General features: G+C 32.2%; 1 protein-coding gene across 1 annotated transcript; it reads right to left on the bottom strand.

Annotated features, from left to right (window-relative positions):
• Nucleotides 1-5307: 5307 nt before the first annotated feature.
• LOC139847603 (shikimate kinase, chloroplastic-like) lies at nucleotides 5308-11710 on the bottom strand. Its single transcript, XM_071837308.1, has 11 exons — nucleotides 11541-11710; nucleotides 7781-8096; nucleotides 7394-7446; nucleotides 7048-7102; nucleotides 6854-6926; nucleotides 6584-6671; nucleotides 6359-6441; nucleotides 6141-6273; nucleotides 5958-6036; nucleotides 5771-5835; nucleotides 5308-5660 (listed from the first exon to the last, which is right to left on the bottom strand). Exons 2-11 carry the CDS (start codon nucleotides 7998-8000, stop codon nucleotides 5625-5627), a joined length of 885 nt encoding a protein of 294 aa, XP_071693409.1. The 5' UTR covers nucleotides 8001-8096; nucleotides 11541-11710; the 3' UTR covers nucleotides 5308-5624.
• Between the last annotated feature and the right edge of the window lie 7702 nt (nucleotides 11711-19412).

The following is a 19412-nucleotide window of genomic DNA, read 5'->3' as shown; positions in this document are numbered from 1 at the left end:
AAACACATATTCTATATCTATATGATATGCTAACTTAATGATTTAAAACCTGGAAACACGAAAAACACCGTAAAACCGGATTTACGCCGTCGTAGTAACACCGCGGGCTGTTTTGGGTTAGTTAATTAAAAACTATGATAAACTTTGATTTTAAAGTTGTTATTCTGAGAAAATAATTTTTATTATGAACATGAAACTATATCCAAAAATTATGATTAAACTCAAAGTGGAAGTATGTTTTCTAAAATGGTCATCTAGACGTCGTTCTTTTGACTGAAATGACTACCTTTACAAAAACGACTTGTAACTTATTTTTCCGACTATAAACCTATACTTTTCTGTTTAGATTCATAAAATAGAGTTCAATATGAAACCATAGCAATTTGATTCACTCAAAACGGATTTAAAATGAAGAAGTTATGGGTAAAACAAGATTGGATAATTTTTCTCATTTTAGCTACGTGAAAATTGGTAACAAATCTATTCCAACCATAACTTAATCAACTTGTATTGTATATTATGTAATCTTGAGATACCATAGACACGTATACAATGTTTCGACCTATCATGTCGACACATCTATATATATTTCGGAACAACCATAGACACTCTATATGTGAATGTTGGAGTTAGCTATACAGGGTTGAGGTTGATTCCAAAATATATATAGTTTGAGTTGTGATCAATACTGAGATACGTATACACTGGGTCGTAGATTGATTCAAGATAATATTTATCGAATTATTTCTGTACATCTAACTGTGGACAACTAGTTGTAGGTTACTAACGAGGACAGCTGACTTAATAAACTTAAAACATCAAAATATATTAAAAGTGTTGTAAATATATTTTGAACATACTTTGATATATATGTATATATTGTTATAGGTTCGTGAATCAACCAGTGGCCAAGTCTTACTTCCCGACGAAGTAAAAATCTGTGAAAGTGAGTTATAGTCCCACTTTTAAAATCTAATATTTTTGGGATGAGAATACATGCAGGTTTTATAAATGATTTACAAAATAGACACAAGTACGTGAAACTACATTCTATGGTTGAATTATCGAAATCGAATATGCCCCTTTTTATTAAGTCTGGTAATCTAAGAATTAGGGAACAGACACCCTAATTGACGCGAATCCTAAAGATAGATCTATCGGGCCCAACAAGCCCCATCCAAAGTACCGGATGCTTTAGTACTTCGAAATTTATATCATATCCGAAGGGTGTCCCGGAATGATGGGGATATTCTTATATATGCATCTTGTTAATGTCGGTTACCAGGTGTTCACCATATGAATGATTTTTATCTCTATGTATGGGATGTGTATTGAAATATGAAATCTTGTGGTCTATTGTTACGATTTGATATATATAGGTTAAACCTATAACTCACCAACATTTTTGTTGACGTTTAAAGCATGTTTATTCTCAGGTGAATATTAAGAGCTTCCGCTGTTGCATACTAAAATAAGGACAAGATTTGGAGTCCATGTTTGTATGATATTGTGTAAAAACTGCATTCAAGAAACTGATTTCGATGTAACATATTTGTATTGTAAACCATTATGTAATGGTCGTGTGTAAACAGGATATTTTAGATTATCATTATTTGATAATCTACGTAAAGCTTTTTAAACCTTTATTTATGAAATAAAGGTTATGGTTTGTTTTAAAAATGAATGCAGTCTTTGAAAAATGTCTCATATAGAGGTCAAAACCTCGCAACGAAATCAATTAATATGGAACGTTTTTAATCAATAAGAACGGGACATTTCAGCACAACCACAACGCACTAAAATGAGTCCTCAAAGGAGGATGGGAATATATGTTGGATATAAAACATATTTAATTATAAGATATATTGAACCCATGACGGGTGATGTTTTTACAGCGCGTTTTGCTAATTGTCATTGTTCCCTAGATTAGGGGGAGAAATGAAAAATAAAGAAAAAGATGTTTCATGGTGTAAATATAAATTAATGTATCTTGATCATCGCACAAAAGAATGCGAAAAGAAAGTTAAAAAAAAATAATGCATATGCAAGAACTTGCAAATAAATTACCTGATGCATTTACAGATACAAAAAGGAGTGACTAAATCATATATACCAGCAGTAATGCTTCAGCTAGAATTTAAATTCCAAAAGCTAGAAATAATGTCACTCATGAGTCGTTGACACGCCAGAAACGTGGTAGACCAATTGGTTCCAAAGATAAAAATTCTCGAAAAAGAAAATCAGCTGATAATGAGATAAAAGAAAGTGTTCAAGAAGAACCAAATTTCAATACTCCTTCTGCAGAGGATATTGATAAATGTAAATACATAAATTGCGATAAATTATGCAATATTATGGAACCGAAATGAAATGAAAAATCTTGATGAGATATTTTCATATAATATTACAATGACATCATGAATAAAGATGATGATCTAGAACCAAAATCTGTCATTTAATATCAAAATAGACATGATTGAGCTCAATGGAAAGGAGAAATACGAGCTGAATTAGAATCGCTCAATAAAAGAAAAGTTTTCGGATTAATCGTTATCACTTTTAAAGATGTGAAACGTATGGGATACAAATGAATTTTTATCCGAAAAAGAAATGTGCAAATGAAGTTACAAGGCAAAACTAGACTTGTAACTCAAAATTTCCCACAAAGACCGAAAATGAATTATGAGAAAAACTTATCCTCCTGTAATGGATACAATTACTTATTAGATACTTAATCAACCTAGTAGTTACTTAAATGCATTTTATGGATGTTGTAACTACTTATCTGTATGGATCACTTGATAGTGATATACATGAATATACCTGAAGGGTTTAAGGTATCATAAGCATCTAATGCAAAATCTAAGGGAATGTATTCTATTAAATCACAAAGATTTTTATATGGGTCTATACAATTGGGACGTATGTGATATAACTGATTAAGTGATTACTTGATAAGAAAAGTGTATACATATAAACTTATTTGCACATTTGTTTTTATTATGAAAAACAATGATCGGATATATATCGTAGTTATTTATGTCAATGTTCTTAACATCATATGAACAAATAAAGAGATCTATGAAATCATTCAACTTCTAAAGAATTATTTTAAAATGAAAGATCTTGAAAAAACCAAGTATTACCTTGGATTGCAAATTAAGAATATGCCTAATGGTTAACTTGTACATCAAACAACTTATACCAAAAGATTTTAAAACATTTTTTTTAAAAAAAAAACTCATTGTTGTTAGATCACTCAATATTGACACTGATCTATTTCATCCCTGCGAAGATCATGAAAATCTTAACAGATCGGAAGTTCCATATTTTAGTGCAATTGAGGTTCTTATGTATCTTATAAATTATACAAGACCTGACATTTCTCTTGCAGTTAATTTGTTGGCAAGATTCAGCTCAACTTCTATAAAAAGACATTGAAATGGGATCAAGCAAATATTTTGATACCCTTGAGGAACTGCTGATTTAAAATTATTTTATTCTAACGCTTAAAAACAAGATTTGGTTAATTATGTATATGCAGGTCATTCATTAAATCCTCATAAAGATAAATCTCAAACTCAGTATGTATTCCTAAATGGAAGTACCACAAAATCATGGCGTTCTTAAAATAAACACTTGTTGCAACATCATCAAATCATGACGAAGTGATTGCATTATATGAAACTACTCGAAAATGTGTTTGGTTGAGATTAATGACACAAATCATTATTGATTCTTGTGGACTAGAACGCTATAAAAGACTAACAACTATCTTCACCAACAACTATATATGAAGATAATGCAGCTTGCATCATACAAATGAAAGAAGAGTATCAAAAGTGACTGAACAAAATATAAATACTGACGAGGCGCCAAAGCCATAGACGGTCTTAACGGTCATAAGTTTGATGGAAAAGAATGGTATGTTGATAAGGCTCAGAAAAGACTAAAAGGAAATAGGAATTGAAATAAGGGTTTAAGCAAACCATGAAGGAGACTGTAGACAAAACAGAGGGGCTAAACTTGTACATAAAAGATTTAGATGATAAAGTTTCAGATAAAAACCTCAGATTCTTCTCATATAAGACAACCAGATTAAAATGAGATACGTTCAATCAACAACTCTGCTGATCTTTATACCAAAGCACTGTCAATCGCCGTTTTCAGAACACACGTTCACAATATTGGCATGAAGCAAGTTCAAAATATGTGACGACTCAGCGATATCTACTTGAGGGGGAGTCAACTCTATACTGCACTCTTTTTTCCTTGACTAAAGTTTTTATCCCACTGGGTTTTTCTTTAAGCAAGGTTTTTAATGAGACAGTACTAGTTGCACTCTAATAAAATTGATCATCCAAGGGGGAGTGTTATAATATGAGTACAAAAAGTCATATGGATGATAAATTTTAGTCAACTTTGTATAGCTTGCATAGTAATATTTTACACTATAAATAGACATGTATGGTAGCCATTTAAGGTGTACCATTTCTCTTGAAATATCAATATCAATATTTCTTCTCTCTTTCTTCTCTCTTTTTTCTCTCTTTGTTCTTATAACCACTAAAGGTAGTTATAAGCCTACTGAATTATAACAGAACCGAATTATTTTACCATATAATCCCTCCTCGCCCGAGGACCATGTATAGCTTTAATGACAATAGTCCACAAAGCATCCGAATTAGAGACCAAACACCACACCCATTTGAATATTAACGCCAAGTTACATACAAACAATCTACCAACACCCGGTCCACCTTTATCAAAAGAAGCCAATATGCACTGCCATTTAACCCGGTTCATCGATTTAGAGTCTTCACTTCCACCCCTAAAGAAAGTCGCCCGCAACCTTTTTAAGTCGTATCACTATGTTCTTTCATAACTCACGACTTCGTCTTTACACACTAAACAGATTGTAGCGAATGTGATTTTCATTATTTGTAATTTTTGCCATCTTTTACCAACTTCTCTCCCTACTCTATAATTCAACAAGGTTATTGAGAAATGCAGCACAAAAGCAATGTTTAAAATAGTCTCTTTGTACTATTGTGAAATAAACTATTGTTTTAAATTGATATTACATATATTCATAATGAATAATGATATAGGTGCACACAAGCAAGACGAGTGGTAGAGGTCCCGATCAGGTTAAGATGAAATCCCGATTAAGTGCCAAAAGACTCCGAAAAACAATTCTCAAATCCCAAATATTGAGACGTGGACCTATAATTTTGCTTCTTTAAGACAGTCTTTTGTAGAACAAACATTAAAAAATTAGTTGGTAACTATAAGTTTGAACAAAAAAAGTAGTTTAATGCACAATTAGGCTTACAGAAATGTCCTATGGTAGTACTGAACAAACTGGGAAAAAAAAAAAAAATGTGAATTGTTCTTTTATTGTTATACAAATAACAAAAACAAATAGTACAATGAAAATAATTTTTTTCCACAAATGGTAAAACAGACATCGTATAATTTTCTAGCTCAAGTTTAAACTAAGAAGATCCCGAGTACTCCAAACGCAAGGAACCATTCAACAACAACAGGGACCCGTGTTTGCAGTTAACCCTCTTCATCTTCTGGTATATTTTCTACCTCAAGTTTAACCCACAATTATCACTTTATTTCTTCAGGTAGTCCTCGATTTGTATGAGTGTCTACAAAAATGCATAACGAACTTGGCATGTGAATGATGTGCATGTATACTACTAGTACTAAATTGTTTGTGTGTGTGTATGTGTGTGTAAGTGTGCGTGAGAGATCGAACCTCAATTGCAATTTGTGTTGGATTAACGCAGCATACATCTTCGTGTCCCAACTTGGACGCAATACCTACATGGCAATATGTCCAATATTCTAATCATTGAAAATTATACAATTTTACAGCGCGAAAAAATATAAACAAAGATTTCTTTAAAATAAAAAAAGAAACGTATTAAAGTATATATACGTACCTTCCAACGAGACCTTCACATGGGCGTTGGTGTAAGCTTCACTTCTTTCTTCCCAAAGCTTAGATAGTTTGTTAATAGTCTACAAATACAAAATGTGAACAATATCATACACAAGCTCAAAATATTGTTTTACTTTTTTTTCTTTCCAAACTTTATATATAGTACCAAACAAAAGATACATACTTGTGTGTAGGCGTCATCACAAGATCCATGATGTAAAAGCGGGCGAGAAGCAGTACCAATTGCAGTTATTCTTTGTGCTAATGCATCCAAAGGTACATCTATAAAGACGCTTATACCCTTGTGCATGTATTTCCTGTCAACAGTCATATTTTCATGCTATTTTGTTGAAATTATTAAGCAAACAAAAGAAAAATAAAATAATAAGCCCGATGCCATACCAATTGACAGGTCGAATAACAGCACCCCCACCTGTAGAAATAACAAGTCGACGCATCGATGATAACTTATGCAAGACCTCAGTCTGAAAACATAATAGAACAAATAAAATTTAAAATTACATGTACAAACGAAACACGAAATAGACATATATATATATATATATATATATATATATATATATATATAGCTATATAAAAAAAAACGTGACCATAGATGGGACCTACCTCGTTATCTCTGAAAATCTTCTCGCCGTGTAATTTAAAGATGTCGGCAACTGCAGTTCCTCTAGTAGCTTTCTCTATTAATTTGTCACTGCACGTATCTAACACATGAATATTATCTGATTCATTGGTAACATAATGCATGGTCATCAGAGTTATTAAAGTACGGATTCATAGGCACATAAATGGGTCAAAATTACCACCTCTAATTTATATTCTTGAACTTGATATGGAGTTTAAAATAAGATATAATCAAGCAACCGGGCCACAAACCTGTCGAAAAAAGAATAATTAAGAACTTGAGACAAGATCTGGCCAATTGTTGTTTTCCCGGATCCCATCATTCCTGCATTTATGTAATATAAAAATATAACATAACTGTTTTTAAAGGCGACAAAAAAATTAAATAATAAAAGATATTAAATATTTGAAAAACGTCAAAGACGTGAAATGCGGTTAGAACTGACCGACAAGATAAATACATCTTCCACTCAAACACGGCTCGATCTCCTCAGACTTTTTCTGCAAATAAAAAATAAATAAGAAAGCTTAATGAAGTTTGTAACATGACATTTTTCGATTTGGAAATTAAACTCGAAAATCTGGCAAGCACACAATTATTTCATGAATGTATAGAAGATAACATCTTGTGCATTCCGTGTTATGTGATTCACAGCTTAATTATCATAGACTTACGGCTCGGCCTATCAATTATTTCTATGACTATAAATATTAAACCGCATATAGTTCAGACAAAAAGAACTTTTAGTTATTAAGTTTTGTTATGTGCATCCAATATAAGAAATCAAATACCTTTAGTATCAAATCTTCCTCGGAAGTAACAGTTCCAGATTCGAGTACTGAAGCTACAAAAACGAAAAAAAAAATTAGCACCAAAAAATTACTCACTTTATTACATCTCACCTCCCACATACCTCGCATGTGCGGGATTGGGTATTGTTGTTGTTGTTTATTATGTAAAATAACCATGTATTAAGTCACGTGGTGGAAACCAGGTCAGATATGAAATGTTACCACTTCAGCTTTGTTTTCACTGCTTAATGTTTATCACCCCGAATAAATTTCAACGGGCCCACAAGCATAGAGTATATAAGTTACAGAATGATTCTTAGACCATGGAATTTTTATTTTTTATATACTTTCAAATATTGACTTATGTTTTGGGCTAAGAAGAAATACCTTTTGAATTCTGAGAAGTACATGAAAGCTTTAAACCCACTGATCTACGCCCCATCGCTGGTTTTATAGTTAAAGAATAATTGCATTTAATCGGCACATGAACCCATTTGTTTTTCTCGAACCTTGAGTTTAACCTCATGGAGTTTTTCATTGTTGGAACCGTATAATCAGAATTCAACCATGGTGTCAAGTTTAAACTCTGGGCTACTTTGGCCTCCATTATTTATGCACCTTGCTAATCGACAAGTCAAGATTTCTTTTATTTGTGATGAGTTTTGAAGTCTTGTAACCAAAACGAATCGGTCCTTAAAGTTGCCTAAAAAAGCAAATTATCACATATTCCATCATCATTAACTTTCTCACAACATTAAACTTGATCAAAAACATAAATGATCTAACTTAATACAGTAACAGCCAAGTTTCACAATTAACACACACATAAGCATACACGTAACAAATCAAGATTAACAATAATTTCAAGTTATATTTCAACACTCCCACTCAATCTTGACTTGGTACATGTCAGATTTTCAAAACAATTCATGTCCTTCAAGATATATCAAATTCAACTAGACATTTAATAATCAGATAAGCAGAGAGCATAGAGTATTAAGAATCTTTTTTTTATCGAATTTCACATCATGAGCAATATGCAGAACAAATGATACATTAATGTAGTGTTACTATTGTAACACAACACTGAAATCAACTATTAACAATTTATAAACAAGATACCATTTTAGCAATCAAACTCAACTTTAAAGCTTTATTTTTTATTTTATTTTTTGAACGGCGATTTTTTGGCATCAGTAGATCATTTATTTCAACGACCCTCATCATTTGCACGTATTACACACGTTCGGGCGGAAACCCAAACCCGATCGACGGTACCCGGGAACACATCCATGCGGGTAGTGTTCCTGGGTAGAGGTCCGTGAACGAATCCGGTAAAACCTCCCTATAGGGTCAATATTATACCACCATCATTGGTGTTCAATTGTTTTAAAGAAAATCATGCCATCCCTAAGGATCGAACCCATGACCTCTCCCTATCCCATGACACGAAGTACATGGAGTGAACCGTTGGGCTATGCCAAAGAATGAAGTTTGAATCCATTACCAAAAAACTGTAAGACACGATGTTAGATTGTTAGGCAACTTATTAAACATTAACAACCAATATGAGAAACAAAACATAAGCATATCATGCACCATACATCCATTTAATACTATTTTCGAGATTTTAAAACTAAATTATTGTTGTTGTATTCGACAAAAACTCAACCAAGTTAGGGAGGATGATAAAACACCAATCAACAGTCTTTTAAATCACAGATACAACCTAACAACAAATCATCATTCTATACACTTATCCCAAACAAAGACACAACTACTATTTTAAGCAATAGACATTAAATCTACTACAAAAAAAAAAAAGAAAAAAACAGAACAAGATAAGACATTTGATTACTTATAAAAGCATCAACAATCAACAATCAATCTAGAAGGAATAAGAAATAAGAGATAGAAAAAAACATTTGAATAGACTTGAGAAATACTGGCTAAGAAATCGAATCTCACAGTTTAATAAGACATAAGAATCCTACGAACATTCACAACAGATATGAAAACCAACTCTGTAACATTTTTACAGAAAACTCGATTTTCTAAATGAATTGTAAATTTTAGATTTACACTCAAATTGAATAGAAGAAAATCAGAAAACATATTCTAACAAAAACAAACATATGATATTAAAGACAGATAAGAGACATATATAGACAACATAGTCTGAACAAGAATAAGAAGAAACAACAGAAACATAGTCTGATTAATACATGAACCGTATGATTCAATAAAAGACGCAAGAAACATATTGCTCTCCAGATACATACCACACGGAAGACATGAACCATATAGACCCGTGTTCCACTTTATAACAATAAGACACATATTATGTGTCATTTTGACAACCATAACATATCTTTTTAAACAAACATTGACTAAAAACTTTCACCAGGCTTGGTTCATCAAACGTATCAAAGATAACTACAATTGATCCCCCTCTTCCCCACACGAAAAGACAAACTAAATAGTTTTATAACACATAACTGCCAATAGATTTGATACAAAACCAACCTATATCTTTTTATTTGGGGAGTATCAACAAAGAATATGTTGCATTACTAGGTGTATATACAACTCACTGACATTTACCAAACAAATTTTTTTAATTTATTCAAACTATATATAAATCTAGATGGTCTATGCATACAACTATTCCATTGGTACAAGGATCAAGTGTGTGCACAACAAAGGAACTTTGTGAGATGATAACAAAAAATAAAGCAATTCAGATTTCAGATTCAGTTGATTTACATGGTAAAATATGGACCATTTTACAGGTTGGATTTTCATTTTCTTCAAAATAACTTTTGAAAGATCTCTATAGATATGGGTCTGTATATGATAAAACAATCAAGACCAGAAACTTAACAATAAAAAAAAAAAAAAAAAAAAAAAAAAAAGAAACAAACTATAGAACAAGTTCGATTAGCTAAACGAATAGCCTCAAAAAATTAAGTGAAGACAACATCAAGACTTCATACAAAAAAGAAAAAATAATATTATTATTATTATGGGAAACCAAACTAAAGAATTAGATATATCATTCATCTATACTTAGAAAAAGATTATTTTTTTTTTATTTTTTTTACTGAAAAACATTCATGTAATCAAGATAAGTACAAATAGAAAGAAACCACTAAATCATTTAAACTCTGAATCAGTGGTATGAAAGTCTCCAGAGTACCAATTAATCACAGTTGTGTCAAAACATCTATAAAATTATTATAACTACTTTAAACGTTAAGACAAATATCGAGTAGCAATTTTACCAAACCATTAACATGATTGTCATGCCAAAGCCTAATTTTTTTCCCAAATGATCAATTATAAGACCCATCATCTATCATAACCAACTAGTAACAAAGATTGAGAACTGAATGACAATGGCATTACTTCATATCATGTAATATTCGAGACACTGAACCACCAAAAACAAGTAAGACATCTAAATATTGTCAAGCATTCATACATAACCAATAAGGATTGAGAATTCAAACTTAATATCTGGATTATTCCAATTTGGTCATAAGTTATAATTCTGTTATCCCTACGACATGCACGTTTAACAACAGTAAGGCCCCATTTGTTTAATTAAAACAATATCGTACACAATTACATACTGTATAATTTAGTCGTGTCTCTTAGAAAAAGTCTACTTTTTTAAGTTTTCGATATCAGCCGGTACCCTTCAAACATAACTTAGGAATCAATAATGTTGTGAATCATCAAATACCATCATCATCCTATTTCAAGAACATGTCACAAAAATCAGTCTTGAAAGCGAATGAAAGGTATATATGGAAGGCAAGGTTATGCAGATTTAAAAACACATTTCTATCGAATACAGATCAATAATTCATTTCAATATAAAATACACATAATCTCACAACGAATATTCCCTAAAAACAGAAACCGCAAAAAACAAAAGAACTATTTTTAAAAATATATACAGTGATATACATAATCCATAGTCCTAAGTCTTACAGAACTATAAATATATATAAAGCAGCTGAATTGTAATGGATTGGGGGTTTTGAGATGATACAAACAACGAATTACGTACAGATATAAATTATAAATCATAAATATTAGCTAATGTATAAAGAATAATTGTGGAATAATGAATGAATACCTAATTGGAGCTGGTATCGAAGATTTGGATGAAAGCGAAGTTGAATTGAATGTTAAAGAGACCGAATTATAAACCTAACACACTAATAATTAAACATACATTTGTTTGCTTCAATTTGATTTGAGCGTATTTAAAATCGAGTTCTTCCTTACCAACCCCCAGCCACCAACCTCCTACTATACTATTTTATTTTTAAGAATTGACATTTCCACCTTGTATTCGATATACCAAAATTTCCTAAATTACCCCTAATGTTGTGTTCCACAACCTGTCTTCACTAGACAGCCAGTTTCTTCACAAGCAACCACGACCATCCGTTTGCTGTGCAGTTCTTTGTATTTGTTTAGGTCTTATTTTTTGATGAAATACCTTTAGATTGTACGGAGTTCTAGTTGTTTCCACACAAAAAATGCGTGGACATTCAATTCATAGTGTACTAAGAATTATGGGTTGCATTATGTGTTTTTCTTAAATCTATCTACATGTTAGAGTGCTCCAAATGGAGTAGTTCATCTCTTCTTAGTCGTGGGTGCCACATCAGAACCACATCAGCACTTCCTTTCCATGACTAAACACTCCGAATAGTGACACTCCTTCCTTCCATTTTTTTTAATTATTTCTGAAAATTAAATACTTATTTAAATAAAACTAAACTTTTATTAAACATTAAAAACATTACAATAATTAAAATTAAAACATAGAGTTAAAAATAAAATTACATAAAAATTTAAAAATTATTCGTCTTCGTCTTCGTCTACGTCTTCGTGAACGTGTGAAGGTCCTGTCTCGTCTTGATTGTTTGAATTTATTGTCGGATCATGTCGAATACGATAATTAGGTGGAAGACTGAATACATGTTCGACAAACATATCTCGTAGTAGTCGATGAATGCTCACATCTCTTATTACCACGTCCACCCGCATATGCGCTTCAACCATTTCTTAGCGGTCAAACGTTGCACATCTTGTGTAGTTGATTTTCTCGAATATTCGGTTGCGTACAAGTGAAAAACACATTTGCAAAATTTGTTTAAACAATCGTATGAGGTTTGTTCAGCCATATGCAAATACTCATCAAAAAGATCGGCCGACGCATCATAAGCTAGTTGACGTATGGCAGATGTTACTTTTTGAACAATATTAAAACCAAGTAATCCGGTAGCATCACGTCTTTGACGAAAATAAGTAAAATACTCGGAAATCGGAGTTTGAGAAAAATTCAATATACCTTGACATATACGAAGAAACAAAGGTCTGCATATTCGATAACGTCTACGAAAATAATCCTTTTGGAAACGTACAAGTGTGAAAAAATAATCATTCCATAATGCTTTTGCGCGGCTTCACGATCTCTATATAAATATCTTCTAGGTGCTTTTGGTACGGGTTCAACTTCTTCATTATCACTTAACTCATCCAATTGATCAAGTGCTTCGAGTGATCGATTATTAGTGGTATTCATGATCGTTAATACCACATTTAGATCGGGATCGAAATTTTGGTTATTTGAATTCATTTTATTTTGGAAAAAGATTGATAATTTGAGATGATAGTTTGATATTGAATATGAAAAATATTGATGAATGTATGAATCAAAAGTGAAAAATGAATGTGTATATATAGAGTGAAAAAAAAAAAGGAAAAAAAAATCAAAAATAGCTGTTGGAATTTTTTTTCTTCTAACGGGTGAAAATCCCATTTTTTGCGTCCTGAATTCTGACCAAAAAACACGAAACGGAGCACGATTACCTGGGCGGGTTGCTGGGTGGACCTCTGGGCGACTCGCTGCCATCGGCGCCTAGGAGGGCGGTTGGCTGGGTGGCCCCCAGGGCGGTACCGATGGAAGGACTCTTAGACTACTGGTATCTATAACACATTTTTCAAATTAATAGACTACCACATCAACGATATGTTAATATTTACTTTCTCATCACATATTCACCGCTATATGTAACACTTCACATCATATAAACCCATTCTATTAATTAAACATTCCAATGTACTAACCATGGAGCTAAATGTACAAACATTTTATTCGCTAGAACTCACCATAAAAAATACTATTTATTCACGAAGTAATTGGCGAGCACTGAATTTTTTCGGTGAAAAACATTAATATAAACTAAAATAGATTGGGAAGATCTAGAAGTGTTACAATTGTGTGAGAGCCTACTGCATCTAAATTGAAAAGATCCAACTATCTTTCTGACATTCCTTGTCCTATTACAATTACCAAATACTCCGTACACAAATACAACATTGTACAAATCAAAACGAGCTAATACAACATCATACAAACGATACAACGATTTTGATTACACCGTATCGTGAAACCCTCCTGACAAGGCCCCCACTCCTATCTTCACCAAACCTGATATCCATCAACAAAGATGACTTAAGCATAACGACAAAACCACCGCAAACCCCATCCAAAAGAATGGATAAGGTGTCACCCACACTACACCTAAAATAACCAGAGCACCATCGCAATCCAAATAAAATCAGTTGCACACAACTAAGAGGGAACCCGACCGCAGTAAATATGTAGCCGCCATAAAAGTAACACAAACCAAACGGATGCCAAAAATCATTAAAAACCTCAAATCACCGCCAACTGAAAAAATTTGAAAATCACAAGTCGATCACCGGAAAGGAAGTAGCATCCGGTTGGAGAGGTAGCGACACAAGGGTACGTGATTGGTGATGATCGTGCCGTCAGTGTGATGTGATGGTTTGGCGAACTCATCACAAGCCATTGGCGAGCTCAATCTCGCTATACTAACATAATCTTATATGATACACATACACATATACACATATACACATATGTCATTATATGACGCTTCAAATGATGTAATAAATTAAAAATAAAGTTAATTATTAAATTGCTGTCATTTAAAATTTATTTCGTAATATATAACATAATCAATTTAAATATAGTATCCACAACTTAGCACTGCTTGCCGCCTCCAATTAACATTACCTTTTTTAACTGATGCACGCGGACGCCTCTATATTAATTTATCTACTGTCAACAATCTGAAATTATACATACTCAAAATCAATCACAACTCATCTCACTCTCATCTTTTCATTATCTCTTTCCACATTCTTCTACCAACATAATCGTTGAAACTCTCGACGATTAATCCACCACTGAGGTTACTGATGAGTACCAGTTTTTCTTATTTGATCTAGAAGTCACTGACAACAAGATGAAGCATTCATATGATAATGAAACATGTTTTTTGAGTGGTCCAAAGTGATCATGAGCTTTTGTTATGTTTATATTTTGAACTAGTAGAAGGCCCAGAGCCCACTCCGTTGGGCCGGAAAAACGATTTTCTAAAAAGAAAAAAATCACTACAGGACAAAATAGTTAACGTTAGCATGATGAAATCCGGTTATGTTCCTCCATGTGAGACTGTTAAAATACAATGCAAATTTGGTATTAGTAGATGTATATATGTAAAATATCTAGATATTAATATGTATAAGAAAATATCTAGAATTTAGAATATGGTAGGAAAAATCTAGAAATATTTGATAGGAAAAATCTAGATATTTGTATGTGTAGAAAATATCTAGATATTTATCCATGAAAATATATAGTTTCTAGAATGTTCCATGAAGTAGTATAAATATGGGTGATGAGTAGTTCATTTGTGTAAGGTGTGAGTAAGTGAAGTGTGAAGTAGAGAAGAAGTAAGAAGTGAAGAAGAGTTGGAAGTAGAAGTTGTGAATAAGTAAGAGTGTGAGTTGAGTCCATAATATTGTAATTGTTTCTTTGTATTAATAAAAGTGTTCTTTGTTAAGTTTCCAGGTTAAGCCTCGGTTTGTGTTTAAGTTCTTAGTGCACTTGTGTTGTATTTATTATATGGTCGGCTCTGCCGCCTAAGTAATACATGGTCGGTTATTCCGCCTAAAGATATATGGTTGACACTGTCGCCTAAGTACATTGTGCACTAAGAATTCATAAAATTAAAGGCTAATCAACGTCAAAGTGTTGGTCTAGTGAGTGAGTATAACCTAGGTCCTCTATAGTGGGTGTGTTGGGCTCGTCGAAGCTTCCAACAATTGGTATCAGAGCGGGTCGTTCGGGACCATTTCTAGTGGAGGAAATCGGTAAACGTTGGACGTTTACATCGACTTGTTTTCACCAAGGCTCTAAGGGAGATTCTGTCGGAGCACAGTTAGGAACTGTGAAAGCTCATCGGTCAGGGACCAAGCTTATTGGACGTTGGACGTCATGATGGCAGATCTTGCAAGTACGAGCAGTGGAATTAAGAGTCTCAATAACCACAACTATGGTTATTGGCGGACCTGTATAGAATCCTACCTACAAGGACAGGATTTATGGGAAATAGTTGGTGGCAGTGACACAACGCCTCCACCGAAAGAAAATGCCGAAGCCTTGAGAAAATGGAACATCAAGGCCGGGAAGGCTTTATTTAAATTGAAGACTACAATCGAGGAGGGTCTATTGGAGCACATCCGTGACGAGAAAACACCAAAGGCCGCTTGGGAAACTTTTGAAAAATTATTTTCAAAGAAGAATGAAGCACGCCTCCAACTCTTGGAAAATGAGCTCGCAGGTATCTCACAAGGAAGTCTATCCATTTCTCAGTATTTCACCAAGGTGAAATCTATTTGTCGTGAGATATCTGATAATGCTAAAAACAAACATATATTTCATAGCATTATTCCTCAAGAAAGACAAGCTTTTAGTTGCAATTGTTCTATTTACAAGTGATATTCGTTTAAATAATAAAAGGTGAAGACAAAAGACAGATTCGACGAATTGAAGACGCAAACGACCAAAAAGCTCAAAAGTATAAAATACAATCAAAGAGGTTCCAATTATTGATAAGAAACGTCTCGAAATTACAAGAGTACAAGATTCAAAACGCAAAGTACAAGATATTAAATTGTACGCAAGGACGTTCGAAAATCCGGAACCGGGACCAGAGTCAACTCTCAACGCTCGACGCAACGGACTAAAAATTACAAGTCAACTATGCACATAAATATAATATAATATTTAAATAATTCTTATAATTATTTAATATATTATATTATTTATAAAACCGTCGGCAGAAGAAAACAACCAAAAATGAGCCTCCCCAGCTGGCCATGCGATCGCATGGCCTGGAAGGCATAAATCCATGCGATCGCATGAGCCCCAGTTCCAGCCCACATGCCTATAAAAATCGAGCTTTGGTGCACCAAAAATTCAATCTATCTTTCTCTTTTCTCCATATATACGTAAAATATATATTTATAATTTATATTTTAATTTTAATTTTAATTATAATTCTAATAATAAGGGTATGTTAGCGAATATTGTAAGGGTGTAAGTCGAAATTCTGTCCGTGTAACGCTACGCTATTTTTAATCATTGTAAGTTATGTTCAACCTTTTTACATTAATGTCTCGTAGCTAAGTTATTATTATGCTTATTTAAAACGAAGTAATCATGATGTTGGGCTAATTACTAAAATTGGGTAATTGGGCTTTGTACCATAATTGGGGTTTGGACAAAAGAACGACACTTGTGGAAATTAGACTATGGGCTATTAATGGGCTTTATATTTGTTTAACTAAATGATAGTTTGTTAATGTTAATATAAAGATTTACAATTGGGCGTCCCTATAATTTACCATATACACTCAATCGGACACGATGGGCGGGGTATTTATATGTACGAATAATCGTTCATTTAACCGGACACGGGAATGGATTAATAGTCACTAGAATAATTAAAACAGGGGTGAAATTATGTACAAGGACACTTGGTATAATTGATAACAAAATATTAAAGCCTTGGGTTACACTCAGTCGACATCCTGGTGTAATTATTAAACAAAGTATTAAAATCTTGTTACAGTTGAAGTCCCCAATTAGTTGGAATATTTAACTTCGGGTATAAGGATAATTTGACGAGGACACTCGCACTTTATATTTATGACTGATGGACTGTTATGGACAAAAACTAGACGGACATATTAAATAATCCAGGACAAAGGACAATTAACCCATGGGCTTAAAACTAAAATAAACACGTCAAACATCATGATTACGGAAGTTTAAATAAGCATAATTCTTTTATTTCATATTTAATTTCCTTTATTTTATATTTAATTGCACTTCTAATTATCGCATTTTTATTGTTATTGTATTGCACTTTTAATTATCGTACTTTTTAATTATCGCAAGTTTATTTTATCGCACTTTTATTATTCGCAATTTCATTATCGTTATTTACTTTATGCTTTAATTTAAGTCTTGTATTTATTTTTAATATTTTACATTTGGTTTTAACTGCGACTAAAGTTTTAAAATCGACAAACCGGTCATTAAACGGTAAAAACCCCCCATTTATAATAATAATATTACTTATATATATATATATTTGTATTTTTATAAAAGTAAACTAATATAGCGTTAAGCTTTGTTTAAAAAGATTCCCTGTGGAACGAACCGGACTTACTAAAAACTACACTACTGTACGATTAGGTACACTGCCTATAAGTGTTGTAGCAAGGTTTAAGTATATCCATTCTATAAATAAATAAATATCTTGTGTAAAATTGTATCGTATTTAATAGTATTTTCTGTAAAAATATAAGCTAAATTAATATACACCTCGCGAAACATCAAGTATTTTTGGCGCCGCTGCCGGGGATCTCGCTTAAAAGCCGGAAGCGCAACGCTAATATATATAAAAAAAAAATAATTATATATAAATCTATTTTTTTTAGATTGTTATTTATAAAATCATAAAGTATTTTATTTTTATCTTAGTTTTTTTTAGATAAGTTTTATTTAATTTATATAAGTACTTTTTATAAATATTAAAACAGAAATTAAAAAAAAAAAAAGTAGTAAAAAACCACTCGGCCCGATCACTGTTGCAGCCCAAAGTGTGGCCCGAATTCGCAAGCCATGCGATCGCATGGTAAAACAACTAACACCTCATGCGATCGCATGAGGTGAGTTGACAGGTCTGGTAACCTAGTCCGACCAGTTTAGGGTTTAAATTAATTATAATTATTATTAATTAACCCTAATTAGGGTATTGTTATGTTATTATTTAGTTTATTTTGTATTCTTTTTTAGTTTTAATTAATTTTATTTTGTTTTAATAAATTATAAAATTGATACCTTTAAAAATAAATAATATAATATTTTTATAAAAATTTTTACTTTTTACAACTTTAAGTTTATTTTTATATTTTGTAACTTTTTATTGGTTTTAGCGTAATATTTGTATTTTTCGCTCATATTTAGTTTTAAACTTAGTTTTTGCCATAGTTATTTTTACTTCTAGATTTTTAGGCTTTGTCGTAGAATTCCTTAAGTGCTTTTTCTTTAGACTAAGATTTAAGTGCTTTAGAATTTTGCGACGCCTTTTTAAGTTTTAGTTTCTTTTTAAGTTATTTCCATTTGGGATTTAGTTTTTCCTGTAAGCTTTAATATTTTTAGACACCTTTTACTATGTATCAATTATCATTCCAATTAGTAATCTCAATTTGCGATTATAATTTTAAGTTAGTTGTAGTAATAAGGTTAGGTTAGTCAAGTGTTTTAAGTTTTATAAGTTTCTTTTATTTTTCCGTCACCTTTTATTTTTCAACCATTTTTCTTTTTCGACCTTTTCCGACGAACTCTTTTTCTTTCTTATTTCTCGCTATTCTAGTTTTAGGACATAGATTTTTATTCTACTTCTTATCTAAATTTCTTAAAATTACGAAAATTTATTTTAAGTGGTTAAATTAATAGACATCAAAATTTTCTGGTTCGTAGTAATAGTTGGATTTGTACGTGGACCGGGTTATTGGAGCCAAACAGTCCTCAATTATATTGAGACCA

The sequence above is a fragment of the Rutidosis leptorrhynchoides genome, chromosome 5 (assembly GCF_046630445.1).
Source record: "Rutidosis leptorrhynchoides isolate AG116_Rl617_1_P2 chromosome 5, CSIRO_AGI_Rlap_v1, whole genome shotgun sequence".
NCBI classification, from domain to species: domain Eukaryota; kingdom Viridiplantae; phylum Streptophyta; class Magnoliopsida; order Asterales; family Asteraceae; genus Rutidosis; species Rutidosis leptorrhynchoides.
The sequence above is the reverse complement of the archived record's forward strand: the minus strand, read 5'-3'. Positions and strand labels throughout refer to the sequence as shown.